This window comes from Colobus angolensis, unplaced genomic scaffold, assembly GCF_000951035.1.
Source record: "Colobus angolensis palliatus isolate OR3802 unplaced genomic scaffold, Cang.pa_1.0 Scaffold190, whole genome shotgun sequence".
NCBI classification, from domain to species: Eukaryota; Metazoa; Chordata; class Mammalia; order Primates; family Cercopithecidae; genus Colobus; species Colobus angolensis.
In genome coordinates, this window is record NW_012115044.1 from 737,130 (window position 1) to 755,697 (window position 18,568).

The 18,568-nt window shown below is 40.0% G+C and overlaps 1 protein-coding gene across 1 annotated transcript in view; it reads left to right on the forward strand.

Moving 5' to 3' along the window:
* Positions 1-18,568, forward strand: part of ATP6V1A (ATPase, H+ transporting, lysosomal 70kDa, V1 subunit A) — a 79,447-nt gene that overhangs the window by 14,615 nt on the left and 46,264 nt on the right. Inside the window, exon 2 of the mRNA XM_011940660.1 lies at positions 16,784-16,875. Within this exon, the coding sequence (XP_011796050.1) occupies positions 16,794-16,875 (82 nt within the window). The 5' untranslated portion in view covers positions 16,784-16,793. The remainder of the gene's footprint in view (positions 1-16,783; positions 16,876-18,568) is intronic.

The following is an 18,568-nucleotide window of genomic DNA, read 5'->3' on the forward strand; positions in this document are numbered from 1 at the left end:
CACCTGCCAGGTTCAAGCAATTCTCCTCCCCCGGCCTCCCAAGTAGCTGAGACTACAGTTTTGCGTCACCACACCTGGCTAATTTTTGTATTTTTAGTAGAGACAGGGCTTCATCATGTTGGCCAGGCTGGTCTTGAACTGCTGACCTTGCAATCCTCCCGCTTCAGCCTCCCAAGTAGCTGAGAATACAGGTGTGAGCCACCGTACCTGGACAGCATCATTTTATAATATAAGTGTAATAGCAGTTTTAGTAGAACGGTTTTAGTTTTGATGCTGTCTCTTTTTTGTTCCTTGTATGTGCGTCAGTCTTAAATGCCTACATTGCTTATATTTGGCTAGTTTAGCTGCTCATATATTTTTTTTTTTTTGGCAAAGCCATCAAAATTTGCTCAGTAACAAGAGTAATATGGTAATTGTAAAGTTTTAAAAATAAGTTTCGGCTGGGCGTGGTGGCTCACATGTGTAATTCCAGCACTTTGGGAGGCCGAGGCGGGTAGATCACCTGAGGTTGGGAGTTCAAGACTGGCCTGACCAACATGGAGAAACCCTGACGCTACTAAAAATACAAAATTAGCCAGGCATGGAGGTACATGCCTGTAATCCCAGCTACTCTGGAGGCTGAGGCAGGAGAACTGCTTGAACCCGGGAGGCGGAGGTTGCAGTGAGCCGAGATTGCGCCATTACACTCCAGCCTGGGCAACAAGAGCAAAACTCCGTCTCAAAAAAAAGAAAAAAGTTTGTAAGTATTTTAAGCAATTACCTTTTTAAAGTAGTTATACAGTTTCTAGTTTGACTTCTTTTGAAGGTGATAATTTTCCTGCATGATTGCCTGAATTTTAAAAAAATTGGTAAAGTCGGCCTGGCGCGGTGGCTCATGCTTGTAATCCCAGCACTTTCGGAGGCCGTAGCGGGCGGATCACCTGAGGTCAGGAGTTTGAGACAAGCCTGGCCAACATGGATAAACCCTGTCTCTACTAAAAATACAAAATTAGCCAGGGGCGCATGCCTGTAATCCCAGCTACTTGGGAGGCTGAGGCAAGAGAATCGCATGAACCCGGGACGTGGAGGTTGCAGTGAGTCGAGATCACACCATTGCATTCTATCCTGGGCAACAAGAATGAAACTCCATCTCAAAAAAAAAAAAAAAAAGGAAAAAATTGGTAAAGTCATTTCATAGGCAGTTAATCTGACAAAAGCCTATCCAAAAGCCAGTCATTGCAATGCTAATATGCCATGAAGGTTGATGATTCCAGAAGAGAATTTGCTGATGACAGTCCTTGGCACTATAAACTTGGAATTGTAGACTATTTAACATAAGAAATTTCATTATTAAGTACATTTTGTGTTGGGGGGAATACTGTAGGATTTCAGATAATTTAATACTGCATTTTGTTGTCATTGGATTTTAAAGGTTTTTCTAATATTGCAGTATAACAGTAAACATGTATATAAATAAGTCCTTATCCACATGCCAAATATATTCCCAGAAATACAATTTTTGGATCAAAAGGCTTGAACATCTTTAAGGACTCAGTTGCATATTGCCAATTTTTTCCCCATGTTTCCTAGAAAATAATAAATCCAAATTGACCTCTTCTTGATAGTTATGGGTCATTCATATTACCATTAGTCAATTCACATCTCTTTCCTTTTAACCTTCCATTTATTTTATTTTATTTATTTTTTATTTATTTTTTTGAGTTAAAGTCTCGCTCTGTCTCCAGGCTGGAGTGCAGTGGCGCGGTCTCGGCTCACTGCAACCTCTGCCTCCCGGGTTCACCATTCTTCTGCCTCAGTCTCCCGAGTAGATGGGACTACAGACACCCGCCATCACGCCTGGCTAATTTTTTTGTATTTTTGGTAGAGATTGGGTTTCGCCGTGTTAGCCACGATGGTCTCGATCTCCTGACCTCTTGATCCGCCCGTCTCGGATCTAATTACAGTACTAATTACAGTACAATATTTATATACACGAGAAGTCAAACTTGCCAACTTCAATAGAAATAGAAATAAAGTGAAGACCTAAGAAACAGGAGAACAAAAGATCTCTCAACTGGTATAATGACAGTCTTAAAGCTTCTGCACATGGCAAAAGACCTTCATACAGTCTTAGGACTCAATTTATGCATAATTAAAAATTATTATCTAATACTTTGGACCACTGCTGATTTAAAGCAGCAAATCATTAGAGAGTTACTCTATAAGAATAAATAGAAGGGCTGGGTGCAGTGGCTCATGCCTATAATCCCAGCACTTTGGGAGGCTGAAGCGGGAGGATCACTTGAGCCCAGGAGTTCAAGAGCAGCCTGGGTAACAGAGTGAGACTTCATCTTTACATAAAAATCAAAAAGTTAGCTGGCGTGGTGGTACATGCCTGTGGTCCCAGCAAGGGAGGCTGAAGCAGGAAGACTGCTTCAACCCAAGAGATTGAGGTTACAGTGAGCCTTGATTGCACCACTGTACTCCTGCCTGCGGGACAGCGCAAGACCTCGTCTCAAAAAGAAAAAAAAAAAAAAAGAAAAAGTGTGTTAGCAAAATGTTAAAAACAGCTCAAAATAGGAAGCAGTCTTGTTATGCAATAGAGAGTTATTATTGTTAGATAAAGTATGGTATCTATTTAATGGAATGGTATACGGTTTAAGATGACACAAAGACTGTGTAGCGCATAGAAAAATTGAAGTAAAATAATTGTATTCTAGTATTGATTACAATTATGTAAAAAAATTGTGGGGGAATAATAAAGTCAATCACATTCAAGTGGTGAGACCTTTCATTAGGTAGTTTTAAAATTATAAGCATATTGCTTCTGAAAGCAGATTTTAAAGAAAGGTGTGTAACAAATGCTTTCTTTACTATTTATATTGTTGGCTGTCTTCTTGGCTGTTTACATCATAGGTAAGTTAAGCTTTAAATTGATAGGATCTTCTTTGGTGTCTTGTTTTTTCTTTGTAACCTGAAATCAGGAAAATTTCCTAAAAATTCAAATGTGGGATATTAAGGTAAGCTTTACAATTACTTTTCTCCCTTTAGTTTATCAAGTTTAAGAAATAAAAAAAATAAGGCCCGGCACAGTAGCTCATGCCTGTAATCCCAGCACCGTAATTATGCCTGTAATCCTAGCTCATGCCTGTAATCCCAGCATGGAGGTGGGGGGATCACTTGAGCCCTGGAGGTGGAGGTTGCAGTGAGCTGAGATTGCATCACTGTACTTCAGCATAGATGATAGAGCCAGACCCAGACCCTGTCTTAATTAAAACAAAGAAAAAGCAGGAATTTCTTACCCTAATTCTGTTTCAGGTAGCTTTGTTGTTCTGAACTTAAAATAATTGACCAGAAATTTTCCACTACTGTTCTCTATTTTTAATAGTAGCAAAGTTGTATTGAGTCTGTGGGCATCAATATTCTGGTTATCCTCAAATATGCCCATTTTCCTCTTAGATATGTCCATTTACTTTGTAGTCACATTGATGTTTTATCTTTTTTTTGGCTAATATAGTCAGTTATGTTTGTGTTATAAAGCTAGGTATTAGCAAAATACAGTGTTACGTTTTTTAAAAATCTTAGTTCTGTAAGAGATGGGGCCAGGTGCAATGGCTCATCCAGCACTTTGGGAGCCCGAGGTGGGCAGATCACCTGAGGTCAGGAGTTCAAGACCAGCCTGACCAACGTGGTGAAACCCTGTCTCTACTAAAAATACAAAATTAGCCAGGCGTGGTGGCGCATGCATGTAATCCCAGCTACTTGGGAGGCTGAGGCAGGAAGAATAGCTTAAAACCGGGAGGTGGAGGTTGCAGTGAGCCGAGACGGCGCCTTTGCACTCCAGCCTGGGCAACAAGAGCAAAACTCCATCTCAAAAAAAAAAAGAGAGAGAAAGATGGGTGGCCAGATGCGGTGGCTCGGCCTGTTATCCCAGCACTTTGGGAGGCCGAGGTGGGCAGATCACTTGAGATCAGAAGTTCGAGACCAGCTTGGCCAACTTGTGAAATCCCATCTGTACTAAGAATAAAAAAAAAAAAAAAAGGTAGGCAGGTGTGGTGGCACGCACCTGTAATCCCAGCTGCTCGAGAGACTGAGACGAGAATCACATGAACCCAGGAGGCGGAGGTTGCAGTGAGCCAAGATCACACCATTGCACTCCAGCCTGGGTGATAGAGCAAGACTCCATCTCAAAAAAAAGGAGATGGGTAATTTAGGAACAGTCAATTCTTGTTCTACTAATTACTCCTTAGTTTGTGAATGACCCATTATGTCACCTTTTTTTCATCTTCTCCCTTTTGCCGGCATCTTATCCATTGTCATTCTAACATAGCGTCAGTAAGTAATACAAAAAAAGTCTAGTTTGATTGCTATAACAAATGGCCATAGACTATGTGACTTAAACAGCAACATTTCTCATGGTCTAGAGTGTGGGAAGTCTGAGGTCAGGGTGCCTATAGATCCTGTGTCTGGTCAGAGCCTGCTTCCTTCTGCCTTGTAGATGGATATCTTGTATCCTCACATGATAGAGAGCAGAGATCATCTCTCCCTTTCTCTCTCTCTCTCTCTCTCTTTTTTTTTTTTGGCTTCCTTTGAGACAGAGTCTTGCTCTGTCACCCAGGCTGGAGTGCAGCAGTACGATCACGGGTTAGTGCAGCCTCAACCTCCCAGGCTCAAGCAGTCCTCCGCTTCAACCTCCTGAGTAGCGGGAACTGTGGGCGCACACCACCACGCCCTGCCAATTTTTAAATTTTTTGTAGGGACAAGGTCTCACTATGTTACCTATTCTGTTCTTAAACACCTGGACTCATGCAATCCTCCTGCCTCAGCCTCCCAAAGTGCTGAGATTACAGACATGAGCAACTGCGTCCAGCTCAGAGATCATCTTTAAAGGGGCACTAATCCCATTCATGAGGGCTCCACCTTCATGACCTAATTATGTTCCAAAGGCCCCACTTCCTAATACCATCACGTTGAGGGTTGGAATTAAAATGTGAATTTTGGGTGGACACATTTTGTCCATGACAAATGGCCTTCTTTTCTAAAAAATGGTATAGTTGGTGCAAAAGTAATTGCAGTTTTTGCCATTGCTTTTGATGGCAAAACAGCAATTACTTTTGCACCATCCTAATAGCTAAAGGTGAAAACTGTCTAAATAAGGTCTTTTGAATTATTTATTAAATGCCTAGGTGTTGTGATCAGACCAAATCTGGGCATCATCAGTCTTTAGTTCTGTCCCCTATTTCTGAACTAAATAATACCTATTTCATAGGACTATTGTTAAGAGTTAAAGAGATGTTTGCTTTTTTAAACATAAAGCCTGGAGTGTGATACGTACTTAACAAATAGTAGTTGATGTTATGTCTTTTTTTTTTTTTTTGAGACGGAGTCTTACTGTGGTGCCCAGGCTGGAGTGCAGTGGCGTGATCTTGGCTCATTGCAACCTCAGCTTCCTGGGTTCAAGCAATTCTCCTGCCTCAGCCCCCCGAGTAGCTGGGATTACAGGCACATGCCCAGCTAATTTTTGTATTTTTAGTAGAGACCAGATTTTGTCATGTTGGCCAAACTGATCTCCAACTCCTGACCTCATCCACCTGCCTCAGCCTCCCAAAGTGCTCAGATTACAGGTGTAAGCCACTACGCCCAGCCTGATGTTATCTCTTTTTAATTTCAGAACATTTTACTGAGTTACTGCTGTATAAGACACTATGCCATATGAAAGGGAGGAAGTAGGAAAATGATATAATATGCACCTTGAGGGCGGGGATACTTGAATCTGTATATCAGTTTTACCATTGACCATAGGCTTCTAGCCTATACATTGATACTGTGGAACTTGTACACTCAGTACGGTATTTTGTTACTGTTTCACCTAATATCGCACAATTGTATTTACAAAAATTTGAAGGGAAAGGAATCTACTTCTTTTTTTTTTTTTTTGAGATGGAGTCTTGCTCTGTTGCCCAGGCTAGAGTACAGTGGCACAATCTCAGCTCCCTGCAACCTCTGCCTCCTCTCTTCCTCAGCTTCCCGAGTAGCTGGGGTTATAGGTGCCTGCCACCACACCCAGCTAATTTTTTTGTATTTTTAGTAGAGACAGGGTTTCACCATCTTGGCCAAGCAGGTCTTGAACTCCTGATCTCATAATTCACCCACCTTTGCCTCCCAAAGTGCTGGGATTACAGATGTGAGCCACCATGCCTGGCCAGAAAGGAATCTATTTCTAAAAGTGACATAAAAATCATTTCTGGACAAGCTTGTTGATGAACCTTAAGTATGTTTAGCTGACACAATCTAAATTCCATTCCCAGTTTAGTTTAAGTGTCCAGACTAGCTTTTATTGTCACTATTTCTTTTTCAGGAATGCATTTGTTTTGATACACAGTTGAAATAGAAGAGTGTGTGTGTATCCTCAAATAATTTTATTCCAATAAGAATAAATTTTTCCTAATTGTTAGTCCAGTTTGCCAGCTGTGACTTTGCTGTTCTTCTCTACTCTTTGATTCCTACTGTTGTCTACACATTTCATTGTAGTCCACCTTAGTAATTGTTATGGTCTACTTCACTGATGACCTTATGTTTGTTCTTAACCTTTTGGCTTATTTATTTTTAGAAAAGCACTATGAAATATGTACAATATAAAAATATTTATTTTTGAAAGTCCTTTCTTGTTGTGTTGGTTAATTGAGTGTGCCAATGAAGGCAACAAGGACTCAGATATCTTTTGTCTTTCTATTTTGTCATTCTTAGCAAGGTGGGCTGCCTGCTTAGCTCCCTCAAGGTCCTAATATGGCTCACAGTTCCAGATGTCCCAGGCAGATGACCAAATCCCAAAGGAGAATATTGTTTCTAATAGCCTGTATCTTTTTTTTTTTTTGGAGATGGAGTCTCACTCTGTTGCCCAGGCTGGAGTGCAGTGGCATGATCTCGGCTCACTACAACCTCCGCCTTCCAGGTTCACGCAATTCTCCTGCCTCGGCCTCCCAAGTAGCTGGGATTACAGGCGCACATCACCATGCCCGGCTAATTTTTGTGTTTTTAGTAGAGGTGGGATTTCGCCATGTTGGCCAGACTAGTCTCAAACTGCTGACCTCAGGTGATCCACCCACCTTGACCTCCCAAAGTGCTAGGATTACAGCCGTGGCGCCCAGCTGCCTGTATCTTTTAAAAGAACAAAGAAATTATTTCCAGAAGGTCTCCAACAGATTTTGCCTTAATTCTTGTTGGTCAGAACATCATTTATTATGTGCTTATTTCCAAAGCAGTCAAGGGAACTGGAATTACAGTAATAGACTTACCAAATTTTGAACAAAGTTGGCTTTTGGTTGGCAAGGAAAAATCGGGAAACTAAATATACATAGTGAAATAAATCTGCCACATAAGCCATTCTAATAGGGTTGCTAGGTAGGTGGATTGAAGGAGATGAATAGAGAGTGTCACAAAATGACTAGTAGGATACTCTAAAAATATGATAAGGTAATGTTATTTGCTGGAATTCCACCTGTTCTATAACTTTCTGACCAAACATAAAAATATTAAATATTGGGAGGCTGAGGCAGGAGAATGGCATGAACCCAGGAGGCGGAGGTTGCAGTGAGCTGAGATCTGGCTACTACACTCCAGCCCGGGTGACAGAGCTCAAAAATAAATAAATAAATAAATAAAAAATAAACAGATTTAAGACACCTTTCTCTAAAAAGATTAACAGTGTGTGAAAATAAGTGGTTATGATCCATTAGATTCTTCTGAACCTATTTTTAAAAATCTATGATTTCCAGAGATAGTCTTTAATCAATTAAATAGAATGTATTTTTTCATTACACTCTAATGTAACAAGTGTTACATCAAAATAATGCATCATTATCAATGAAGCGCCCCAGGATTTTGTATGTGAGTAAATATTACCTTGGAATCTTAGTGTTTAACTTTTATGTATCACCTCTTCTTTGCCCCCAGCAGCCATATCATCCAAGACTCTGGTAGTAAAAAGAATAATTTCTGAAATAATGAAATTACCAGTTGCATTAACCAGCAGCAATTTGGAGTGGACCTTATAGAAAAAAATTTTTTCCTCTGGTGTTATTTGCCACTGCAGTGTTCTGCAGTGCTTGTTGGGGAGAGACTGATGACTCATTAACTCAGACGGGTTGCCTATGCTGCCTTTCTGGATTTTTCCTCTTCTACCACAGGGTTTTTGTATAAATCTTTCACAAATGGGGTGGAGAGGAGCACTCCTATAATTTGTAACCAAAGAATCTTAGTTGTAAGTTACGTTAACTTTTTATCCTTAAACAAGGTTGAAGTCATAACAGCTAAAGGCAACATTTTAATATAATCATTGATTTCATTTTTCTATGAGTGCATCTGTGCATAACACACTGCTTTCATGAAAGTATGTAATAAGTATTGCTGCTTTTATTTATTTATTTATTTACTTTTGAGACTCTTACTCTGTCACCCAGGCTGGAGTGCAGTGGCGCAATCTCCGGTCACTGAAACCTCCACCTGCCAGGTTCAAGCAATTCTCCTCCCCCGGCCTCCCAAGTAGCTGAGACTACAGTTTTGCGTCACCACACCTGGCTAATTTTTGTATTTTTTGATAGAGACAGGATTTTACCATGTTGGCCAGGCTGGTCTTGAACTCCTGACCTCAAGTAACCTACCTGCCTTGGCCTCCCGAAGTGCTGAGATTACAGGCATGAACTATCGCACCTGGCCTCATGCTTTTATTTTTTAAATGTTGGAGAACAGCAATAGTTGTATAGGCCGGGCACGGTGGCTTATGCCTGTAATCCCGGCACTTTGGGAGGCCAAGGCGGGCAGATTACCTGAGGTCAGGGGTTCCAGACTAGCCTGGTCAATTTGGCAAAATCCGGTCTCTATTAAAATGCAAAAAATTAGCCAGGCATAGTGGCTCGTGCCTATAATCCCAGCTACTTGGGAGGCTGAGACACAAGAATTGCTTGAACCCAGAAGGTGCACATTGCAGTGAGCCGACATTGTGCCACTGCACTCCAGCCTGGGTAGCAGACTGAGACTCTCTTTCCAAAAAAAAAAAAAAAAATCAGTAGGTATATATTGTCTTAAGAAGGAGTTATTAAATAGCCTGTAAAGCTATTTTATGTAGCATTAAATCACATCATAGTTTGGACCTTATAGAGATTTGGGATAAAATTAACTTTCAGGCCGGGCATGGTGACTCACGCCTGTTATCCCAGCACTTTGGGAGGCCGAGGCAGGCAGATCACAAGGTCAGCAGTTGAAGACCAGCCTGTCCAATAAGGTGAAACCCCGTCTCTACTAAAAATACAAAAAAAATTCACCGGGTGTTGGGGCGCATGCCTGTAATTCCATCTACTCGGGAGGCTGAGGCAGGAGAATTGCTTGAACCTGGGAGGCGGAGGTTGCAGTGAACTCAGATCACGCCACTGCACTCCAGCCTGGGCGACAGAGGGAGACTCGGTCTCAAAAAAAAAAAAAAAAGTTAACTTTCAACATAATCTAACTTGCAGTATAATTTGCTTATTGAAAGTTGGTGTTCTAGGAGATTGTTTTAATATTTTTAAAAGCCTATTCTTTTTCACTGAGAAGCATAAGCATTCAATGATGAAGCTGAAGGTTTTAGTGGGGTATTTTTAACTATTCACAGATAATAAGGAAGAGCTATAAACAAATTAGTATGTTGTATGACCATGCTTACCAAAATACTTTATGTTTAGCCCTATTCAGTCATCAGGTCACTATAGTATGTCTACCTGATGAGTAATTTTTATTTCACTGCAGGGAGAAAACACTTGCATATTTTTCTTTATTTTTTTTCTTCAGTTTTTTCGGTTTCTTATTTTTATGGATACATAAGTGTATATATTTACGAGGTACATATTTGTCTTATAGATTTTATTGTATGAGATGAAGTAGAGTATAAAACTTGTTTGGATTTCAGATAATATACAAGAGCATGCCAAGAAATTTCCCTGCTTACCGTAGACTGCTATAGCATCCTGTTTCTGGTTCACATTCTGGGATGGAGTAGATAGAGTGGTTATTCACGTCGATGTTTACTTGAATCAATACATTTGAAAGGAAGGGGGTGGAAGCAGAGTTGGGCAGAAGAAGAAGTTGGAATGCAGTGCAAGTCCCACAGAGCCTCAGTTACCCAGTGGGAGAGATCTGGAGTGAGTGTTGCTTGTGAGAGTATCCTGCATCAGGCTGAGATGGCTGGGCCTTTGTACCTCATTGCGTCCATTCAGCAGGTGCACATTGCCCTGCAAGTGGTGTGAATGCAGGCAAGGCAGCTGTCAGCATCTGAGGCTGACCTTGAAGGGCTGACAGCTGTTAGTTATTCAGTAATCACTATGGGAGTGCTTTTTGGACTGGGGTATTTGAGCAGAGACATGAATGATGTTAATAAATGAATCCTAGAGAAAAGAACATTCTAGGCAGGAGCACAGGAAATATAAAAGATCCATGTTGCTGTAACAAATTAAAATGTAAATATTTTAAAACATCAAAATGGACAAAAATGCTTGGAATTTTACACTTTAAAACGTGTTTTCATAATTATTATGAAAGATGTGATAAGAGCAGATTTCAGGATGTATTTACAACCACTTCTCTGTATAAACACAATGGAGTAGAGAAAATTAAATCACTCAGAATCATCATCATTTTTTTCTTCACTTAATATTGGCTTTTTTTTTTTTTTTTTGAGATGAAGTCTTAACTTTGTCACCCAGGCTGGAGTGCAGTGGCGTGATCTTGGCTTACTGCAACCTCTGCCTCCTGGGTTCAAGCAATTCTCCTGCCTCAGCCTCCTGAATAATTGGGATTACAGGCACGCGCCACCATACTCGGCTAATTTTTTTGTATTTTTAGTAGAGACGGGGTTTCACCATGTTGGTCAGGCTGATCTCAAACTCCTGACCTTGTGATCCACCCACCTTGGCCCCCCAAAGTGCTGGGATTACAGATGTGAGCCACTGCGCCTGGCCAATATTGGCTTTTTAAAAAGGACAGTTATCTTGGTTTGCTAATACAAGAATATTCACCAAATTAATGCAAATTTATGGATCTGATGACAATTATCTTTATGTAAATTTGTAGAATTATCATTAGGACTCTAGGTTCTCTTGTTAGTATGATGTCACTTCCTAATGTCTGTTGTCTTTGGCATGAATTAAATAATATGTGCCTAAAAATTAAAGACTTAAAAAGTATAGAATCATTAAAATTCTCATGTTGGCTAGGATTTTCCAGCTGACTGCTAAACCCACAAGACAGCTGAGTCATGAACAAACCCATTTGGTTTCCGCTGATCATTGCTCATACATTTGGAGGCATGCACTGTTTAGTCTTAAAGGGAAAGTATGTAAATACTCGTTTTAAAAACCCAGAACAGACATCATTATTCCCTCATAAACTTTAGAATACCTTCCTGAACCACAGGTTTCAACCATCTGTAGGGAAGCTTTATTAGATACTTTGATGCCTCTTTGTTCATCCCTCCAAGTCTCAGCTTAACCTCCTGTTAAGTCACTTTCATCTTGCCCAAGTCTAGGTTAGATGCCATTGCTTTATGCTTTTCTAGATCTCCAGCCTATAGTACTCCTAAGAGAGCACATATATCACCTTATGATAACTACCTGTTTGTCTTTTCATCCCACTATGCCAGAAGATCCTTGGGGGAAAGATTGTGTCTTACGTCATTATATTTTGTATCTATAATATAGCAGGTGGCACATCATCAATGCTTAAAAAAAATACAATTGGTCTTAGAAAATAAAGTTATGATAAAATACACCTGATAACTAGGGGAAAAAAACTAGTTAAGTGACTAGATTTGGTTCAAGATAAGAACTATGTACCCCATCCCAGAATGTGAACAAGAAACAGGATGCTATAGCAGTCTACCGTAAGCAGGGGAATTTCTTGGTATGCTCTTGTATATTCTCTGAAATCCAAAAAAACTAGCTGAGTGACTAGATTTGGTTCAAGATAAGAACTACTAGATTTGGTAGCAAGATAAGAATCACTGGACACTTTAGAAAAAAGGCTATCTTAGCTTGTATTAACAGAATAAAATGAGTAGTCATCAGTATTACTTTTCTGTTAGGGATACTGTTAGATGCCTCACAAAAACCCTATTAGATTTTACAGATGAAACTGAGGCTCAAAAGGATGAAAGAATTTGATTTGCCTAAGGACACAACTTATAAATTCAAAGTCTTCAAACCATGGCATTTGTCTCTCATTAAAAAGAAGCATTTGCCAGGCATGGTGGCTCACACCTGTAATCCCAGCACTTTGGGAGGCCGAGGTAGGCGGATCACGAGGTCATGAGATCAAGACCATCCTGGCTAATATGGTGAAACCCTGTCTCTACTAAAAAATACAAAAAATTAGCCGGCCATGGTGGCGGGCATCTGTAGTCCCAGCTACTCGGGAGGCTGAGACAGGAGAATGGCATGAACCCGGGAGGCAGAGCTTGCCGTGAGCCGAGATTGTGCCACTGTACTCCACACTCCAGCCTGAGCAACAAAGCGAGACTCCATCTCAAAAAAAAAAAAAAAGCATTCAGGGCCAGGCACAGTGGCTCATGCCTGTAATCCCAGCACTTTGGAATTACAGGTGGGCAGATCACTTGAGGTCAGGAGTTCGAGACCAGTCTGGCCAACATGGTGAAGCCCTGTCTCTACTAAAAATACAAAAATTAGCTGGGCATACTGGCGCACACTGTAGTCCCAGCTACTCAGGAGGCTGAGGCACAAGAATTGCTTGAACCTCGGAGGTGGAGGTTGCAGTGAACTGAGATTGCACCACTGTGCTCCAGCCTGGTTGATAGAGTGAGAGTGAGACCCTGTCTCAAAAAAAAAAAAAAAAAAGCATTCAGAATAGATGAAGTAGTACTCTTCAGTACTCACTCATACAGCATCTAGAATGTTGTTTTATTTGTACTAGTTAAAAGAAATATTGACCTTGTGAAATACTTCTAGAAAAGGGTAGTTTCAGGAGTGAGGGATCTGAAAAGATTATGCTTTGAGGAACAGTGGAAAGCACTAAAGAGAATTTGCTGGGAGAGGAAACGTACTTTGTGTGGCTATAGTAGTTGGAAAAAATAGGGCCAGAGGATAGAAGTTAAGGGAAGTAGATTTAGTTTGGATATGAGATAGTATTTCTAAAAACAGAATGGCTTTTTCCAAATTCAGGACCTATATTCAAATAGTGTTACTGATGACATTTTTGTAAGCATATTACATTTCACAAGGAACTTTTTTTTTTTGAGACGGAGTTTTGTTTTTGTTGCCCAGGCTGGAATGCAGTGGTGCAATCTTGGCTCACTGCACCCTCCACCTCCCAGGTTCAAACAATTCTCCTGCCTCAGCCTCCTGAGTAGCTGGAATTACAGGCGCCCACCACCACGCCCGGCTAATTTTTGTATTCTTAGTAGAGACGGGGTTTTGCTGTGTTGGCTAGGCCAATCTCGAACTTCTGACCTCAGGTGATTCGCCCACCTCAGCCCCCCAAAGTGCTAGAATTATAGGCATGAGCCACCTCACCCAGACACAAGGAACATTTAAGCAAATTTGTAAGGCAATCACAAGTCTGGGGTAGGTGGTAGCATTATTACTGGTTTTCAAATGCAGATATTAAGAGATTTTGATTTGTCCAAGATGTTCTGCAGCATATTATTGGTAGGACCAGAATGTGATCCCAAGTCTGCTGACCCATGATCTCATGCTGTTTCCACTTTAATAGGCAGATGACCATGTATCATGAATGCTATAGAGAAAATACCCATATTTGGGGAGGAACTTAGACTGTGTATGATTGTCAGTTTCTTCTCTGATTTTGAAAATCTTTGATTTTCTGAAGATTGAAATTTCACCTCATTCACTTGTTCACTACTTCTTTGAAGACTCCTCCCAACCTGTTGTCCAATTAAATATGTTTGTCTTTAAATTTTCTTTCTGTTTTCCCCCGTATTATCTCAGTTTCTAGAAAGTCTCGTTCTGTCTCTTTAGATTCCAATGTTTTACAGTCCCATGCCTGCTCTTAATGACTTCTTCTACTGTGTCTTCAGGAAACCAAAAAACCTAATAAATTTCTGCCAGGAGCAGTGGCTCATGTCTGTAATCCCAGCACTTTGGGAGGCCGAGGCAAGCAGATCACTTGAGCCCAGGAGTTTGAGGCCAATCTGGGCAACATGGTGAAACCCTGTCTCTACAATAAATGTAAAAATTAGCTGGGTGCGGTGGCATGTGCTTGTCTTGCCAGCTACTGGGTGGGGTGGGGACGGGGGCAGCTGAGGTGATCACTTGAGCCCAGGAGGTCAAGGCTGCAGTGAGCCGTGATCCCGCCACTGCACTCCAGCCTGCGTGACAGCGAGAACTTGTCTCAAAAAAAAAAAGAAACAAAAATTTACTTTACAGCTACTTGTTCACTATACTTCATCCACATTGGTCTACACGTCTTCAAGTTGGAATCAGTTTCTCCTCTGTTCCCAAGGTGGTGTTTGCCCCTCAGTTAAGCATTTAAGTCATTTTGTTATACTATACAGCTATTTAAAGCTTCAAAAGCTCTGTAAACATATAATAAATGGAATTCCATTGACATTCAAGCCTTACCTATTTCCTGAGCTGCTTCAACTTATCCTGCCTACCCTACTTTAATTCTGTTAAAGGAATTGAATACCATTCTTCTCATAAAAGTTCTCCCTCAATCTTCACTGATTTCCTTGTGTTTGTAGGATAAAGTCCACTTGTTATTTTGGCAGTCAGTTCAAGATCCACAAATTAGTCTTTACCCTTACATCCTTGTTTCCCACTGCTGCTTTAATATAAGGCTTTTATACCAGTCAGGCTGGTCTGTTCACTATTCCTGAATGTTTTTCTCCATTTTTTTTGTTATTGGCACCCCCCTACCCTCCGCAGTGTCTTTGCTACCTTTCTTTTTCTACTGTGTGCAAATTCTACCTGACCTTCAAGATGTCGTCTCTAAATATTCTAATCTTTGAACTTTTAGTAAATAAGGGTATATTATTTGGTACTTTATCACTTACTGATCTATGACTCTTTGTGGTTATTTTTGGACATTATTTAGCTTTTCAAGTGTACGTGTATTTCATCTCCCTCATTCAATTGGTAATAGTTATTAAGGTAGACCAGCAGTCACAAATAGACTTTCTCCTTTGGAATCTGTTATCAGTTTTCAGTGTGAACTTGGATAGTTCATGTTTTTTAGATTGTATATCTATAAAGTAAGAGGTTGAAATGAATTTCTTTATTCTGTGTGTTCCACTAAAAGAAAGAAGGAAAAACATTCCTAGTTAAAATTTAAAGATAGGTAATAAATAAATACTTTTAAAATGTAAAATATATCATTTGTTACATTGTGAAAAATGCTGTGGTATAAAATAAAGTAGGGAAGGAGGGAGGATGTTGCAGTTTTAAATAAATGGACAGCGAAGCCTCATGGAGAAGGTGATGTTTGAGTAAAGATCTTAAGGGGTACTGAACATGGTGACTCACCCCTGTAATCCCAACACTTCAGGAAGCCAAGGCCAGAGAATCACTTGGGCCCAGGAGGTTAAGACCGGCCTAGGCAACATACTGAGACCCTGTCTTTACAGAAAATAAAATAAAATTAGCCAGATGTGATAGCACACACCTGTGGTCCCAGGTACTAGGGAGGATGAGGTGGGAGGATCTCTTGAACCTAGGACGTTGAGTTGGCTGTGAGCCATGATCACACCATTACACTCCTGCCTAGTTGATGGAGCCAGACCATGTTAGAAAAAAAGACCTGAAGGAGGTGTAGGAGTGGATACCTTGGAGAAGAACATTCTAAGCAGATGGAACAACCTGTTCAAAGGCCCTGAGGTAGAATGTGCTTGTGTTTTTGAGAACTGACAAAGCGTTCAGAATGTATCTGCAGCATGATTAAGTGGAAGAGTACTTGGATAAGTCAGAGAGGTCATTGAGGATGGGCTTGTTGTAGGGGTGGATAAATCTTTGGAAAAACTTCACGTTTGTTGTTATACTTATCGATATTTCCTATGAAATACCTCACATAGAGATATAATTCAGTTGTGATATAACCATCGAGCATCCAGGAATAGGGTAGTTTTAACTACATTTTGGGAATTTTGGCTGGGTTCAGTGGCTCACGTCCATAGTCCCAGAACTTTGGGAGGCTGAGGTGGGCAGATCACTTGAGGTCTGGAGTTTGAGACCAGCCTGGCCAACATGGCAAAACCCTGTCTCTACTAAAAATACAAAAATTAGCCGGGCATGGTCACGTGCACCTGTAATTCCAGCTACCCTGGAGGCTGAGGCACAGAAATTGCTTAAACTCGGGAGGCAGAGGTTGCAGTGAGCAGAGATCCTTCCACCACACTCCACCCTGGGTGGTGGAGTTAGACTGTCTCAAAAACAAGCAAACAAAAACAAAAAACAAAACAAACAAATACTGGCTGCGGCACACCTGTAGTGGTGTGTCCTGTAGTGGCACGCACCTGTAGTCATAGCTCCTTGGGAGGCTGAGGCAGGAGGATCGCTAGAGTCCAGGAGTCTGAGGCTGCAGTGAGATATGACTGTACCACCACACTTCAGCCTGGGTGACAGCCTCTTAAAAATTGTTTTAAATTAAGAAAAAGGGAATTTTTATATTCTACTTTGAAGAAGTATAATAACTCAAGAATACACCAAAGATGAGAGTGGTCTCATCTTAGTGGACTACCTGTATTTTGGTTCTTTTGCTTTAGGGTTTATAATAATAACTTATTTATTTATTTATTTATTTACCATAGGTAAACTAACATGGATTTTTCCAAGCTACCCAAAATACTCGATGAAGATAAAGAAAGCACATTTGGTTATGTGCATGGGGTCTCAGGACCTGGTAAGTAATACATCATAATCTCAAAATAAGGATATCTAACTTTGATTAATGTCTTTTCAAAATATTTTACATAGAAATATACAACTTTTTGTTTACCTGCATAAATTCTGTTTGTCATTAGGAGATCTCATAGTGACTGTAAGACTTAAGTAGAATCTGTATGATAAGGGCTCATCTAGCATTGATTATCTAAATTTGATAATTATTGAGGTGCTGCTTTGTGATATCCTGTTTATAATTATGTAAATGTTCAACCAGTGTTCAGTTTTATATGTCTTAATTTTTTGTTAAATTTGAGGTAAAAAAACTATGAAGTATATTGCTTTTAATATGTAATATCTTGCATATAGCAGGCATTCAGTAAATGTTAATTTGCTTTGAACTTTAATAATTCAAATGCTCAGAGCATTTCTCAGTAATATTAGCTTTTGCCTTTTGCATTTATGAAACTTTTTGAATGGTTAAGTGTCTTATTAACTACCTGTGGGAAAGAAGTTTTAGTACCCAAACTTTATGTCCATTCTGCCAAAACGTGGAGTGCTGCTTTTTAAATAATAAATCTTGCGCCAGTATTTGTTTTGTTATTGAATACTCCCTCTACAAAATGTGATTCACAGTCACAGTTTCTCTAAGTAAAGCCTGCTTAGTGATGTATTATCCTTCAAACCTCATGCTATGTAGTCTTTTTCTTGTTCCAGTTACAGTAGTGGTGATGACAGTTTTTTGATGTTTATGCAAATGAAAACTCAGTCTCTGTGCCCCTTTTTTCTCCCCCAAGAACTTGGTGTTTGAGCTTGATTTCATTGGCAAGTCATTAAAAGGTTATCAGTATCTTTTGCCACGCAGAGAAATAATTGTCCTCTCAATGATCGTAAGGGTCTTTAGGAAGGACAGGCTAAACCGAAGAACTTTTAGAGAAAAAGCAAAAGAACATCAAAGAGTTTAGGAAAAAATATGCTGTGAAATTGTGTAGTAAACTGCTCATGGAAACAAATTTTTTTTTTTTTAATTTTTTTAGATTTTACTTTAAGTTCTGGGATACATGTGCAGAAAGTGTAGGTTTGTTACATAGGTATACATGTGCCATGGTGTCTTGCTGCACCTATCAATCTGTTATCTAGGTTTTAAGCCCCACATGCATTAGGTATTTGTCCTAATGCTCTCCCTCCCCTTGCCTCCTGCAATTTTTAATTCTTAAGTACTTAATAAGGTAATAGAACAATGGCATCCTTTTGTGGCTTATGAAATATGATTTTTAAATTTCATTATCTCTGGTATTTCAGTGCATCTTAATTCTTAACTAATCAGTATAGAGATAAATATTTACAGAATGAATAAGTCTTCATTGTTTTAACACAGGTTAATTAACTCATAAAGCTTAAATAGTTTCCACTGAAGTATTACCTATTACATAGTTCTAATCAGTTGTATCAGAAGGCTAAATATTAAAAATTGGGTTATTCTTACATGTGTCTAAAAATATGGCAACCTTTCCTCCCTGCTAGAAAAGTAATTTTTGCTTACTAGACAACATGGTCCAAAATAGTAAGTTCAGTAAATGGAATTCCATTGACAATTTCTTACCCAATGGTGGTGACTGATTGTAAATATCCTTATGGCCTATGAAAAATATTTTGAGCCGGGCGCGGTGGCTCAAGCCTGTAATCCCAGCACTTTGGGAGGCCGAGACGGG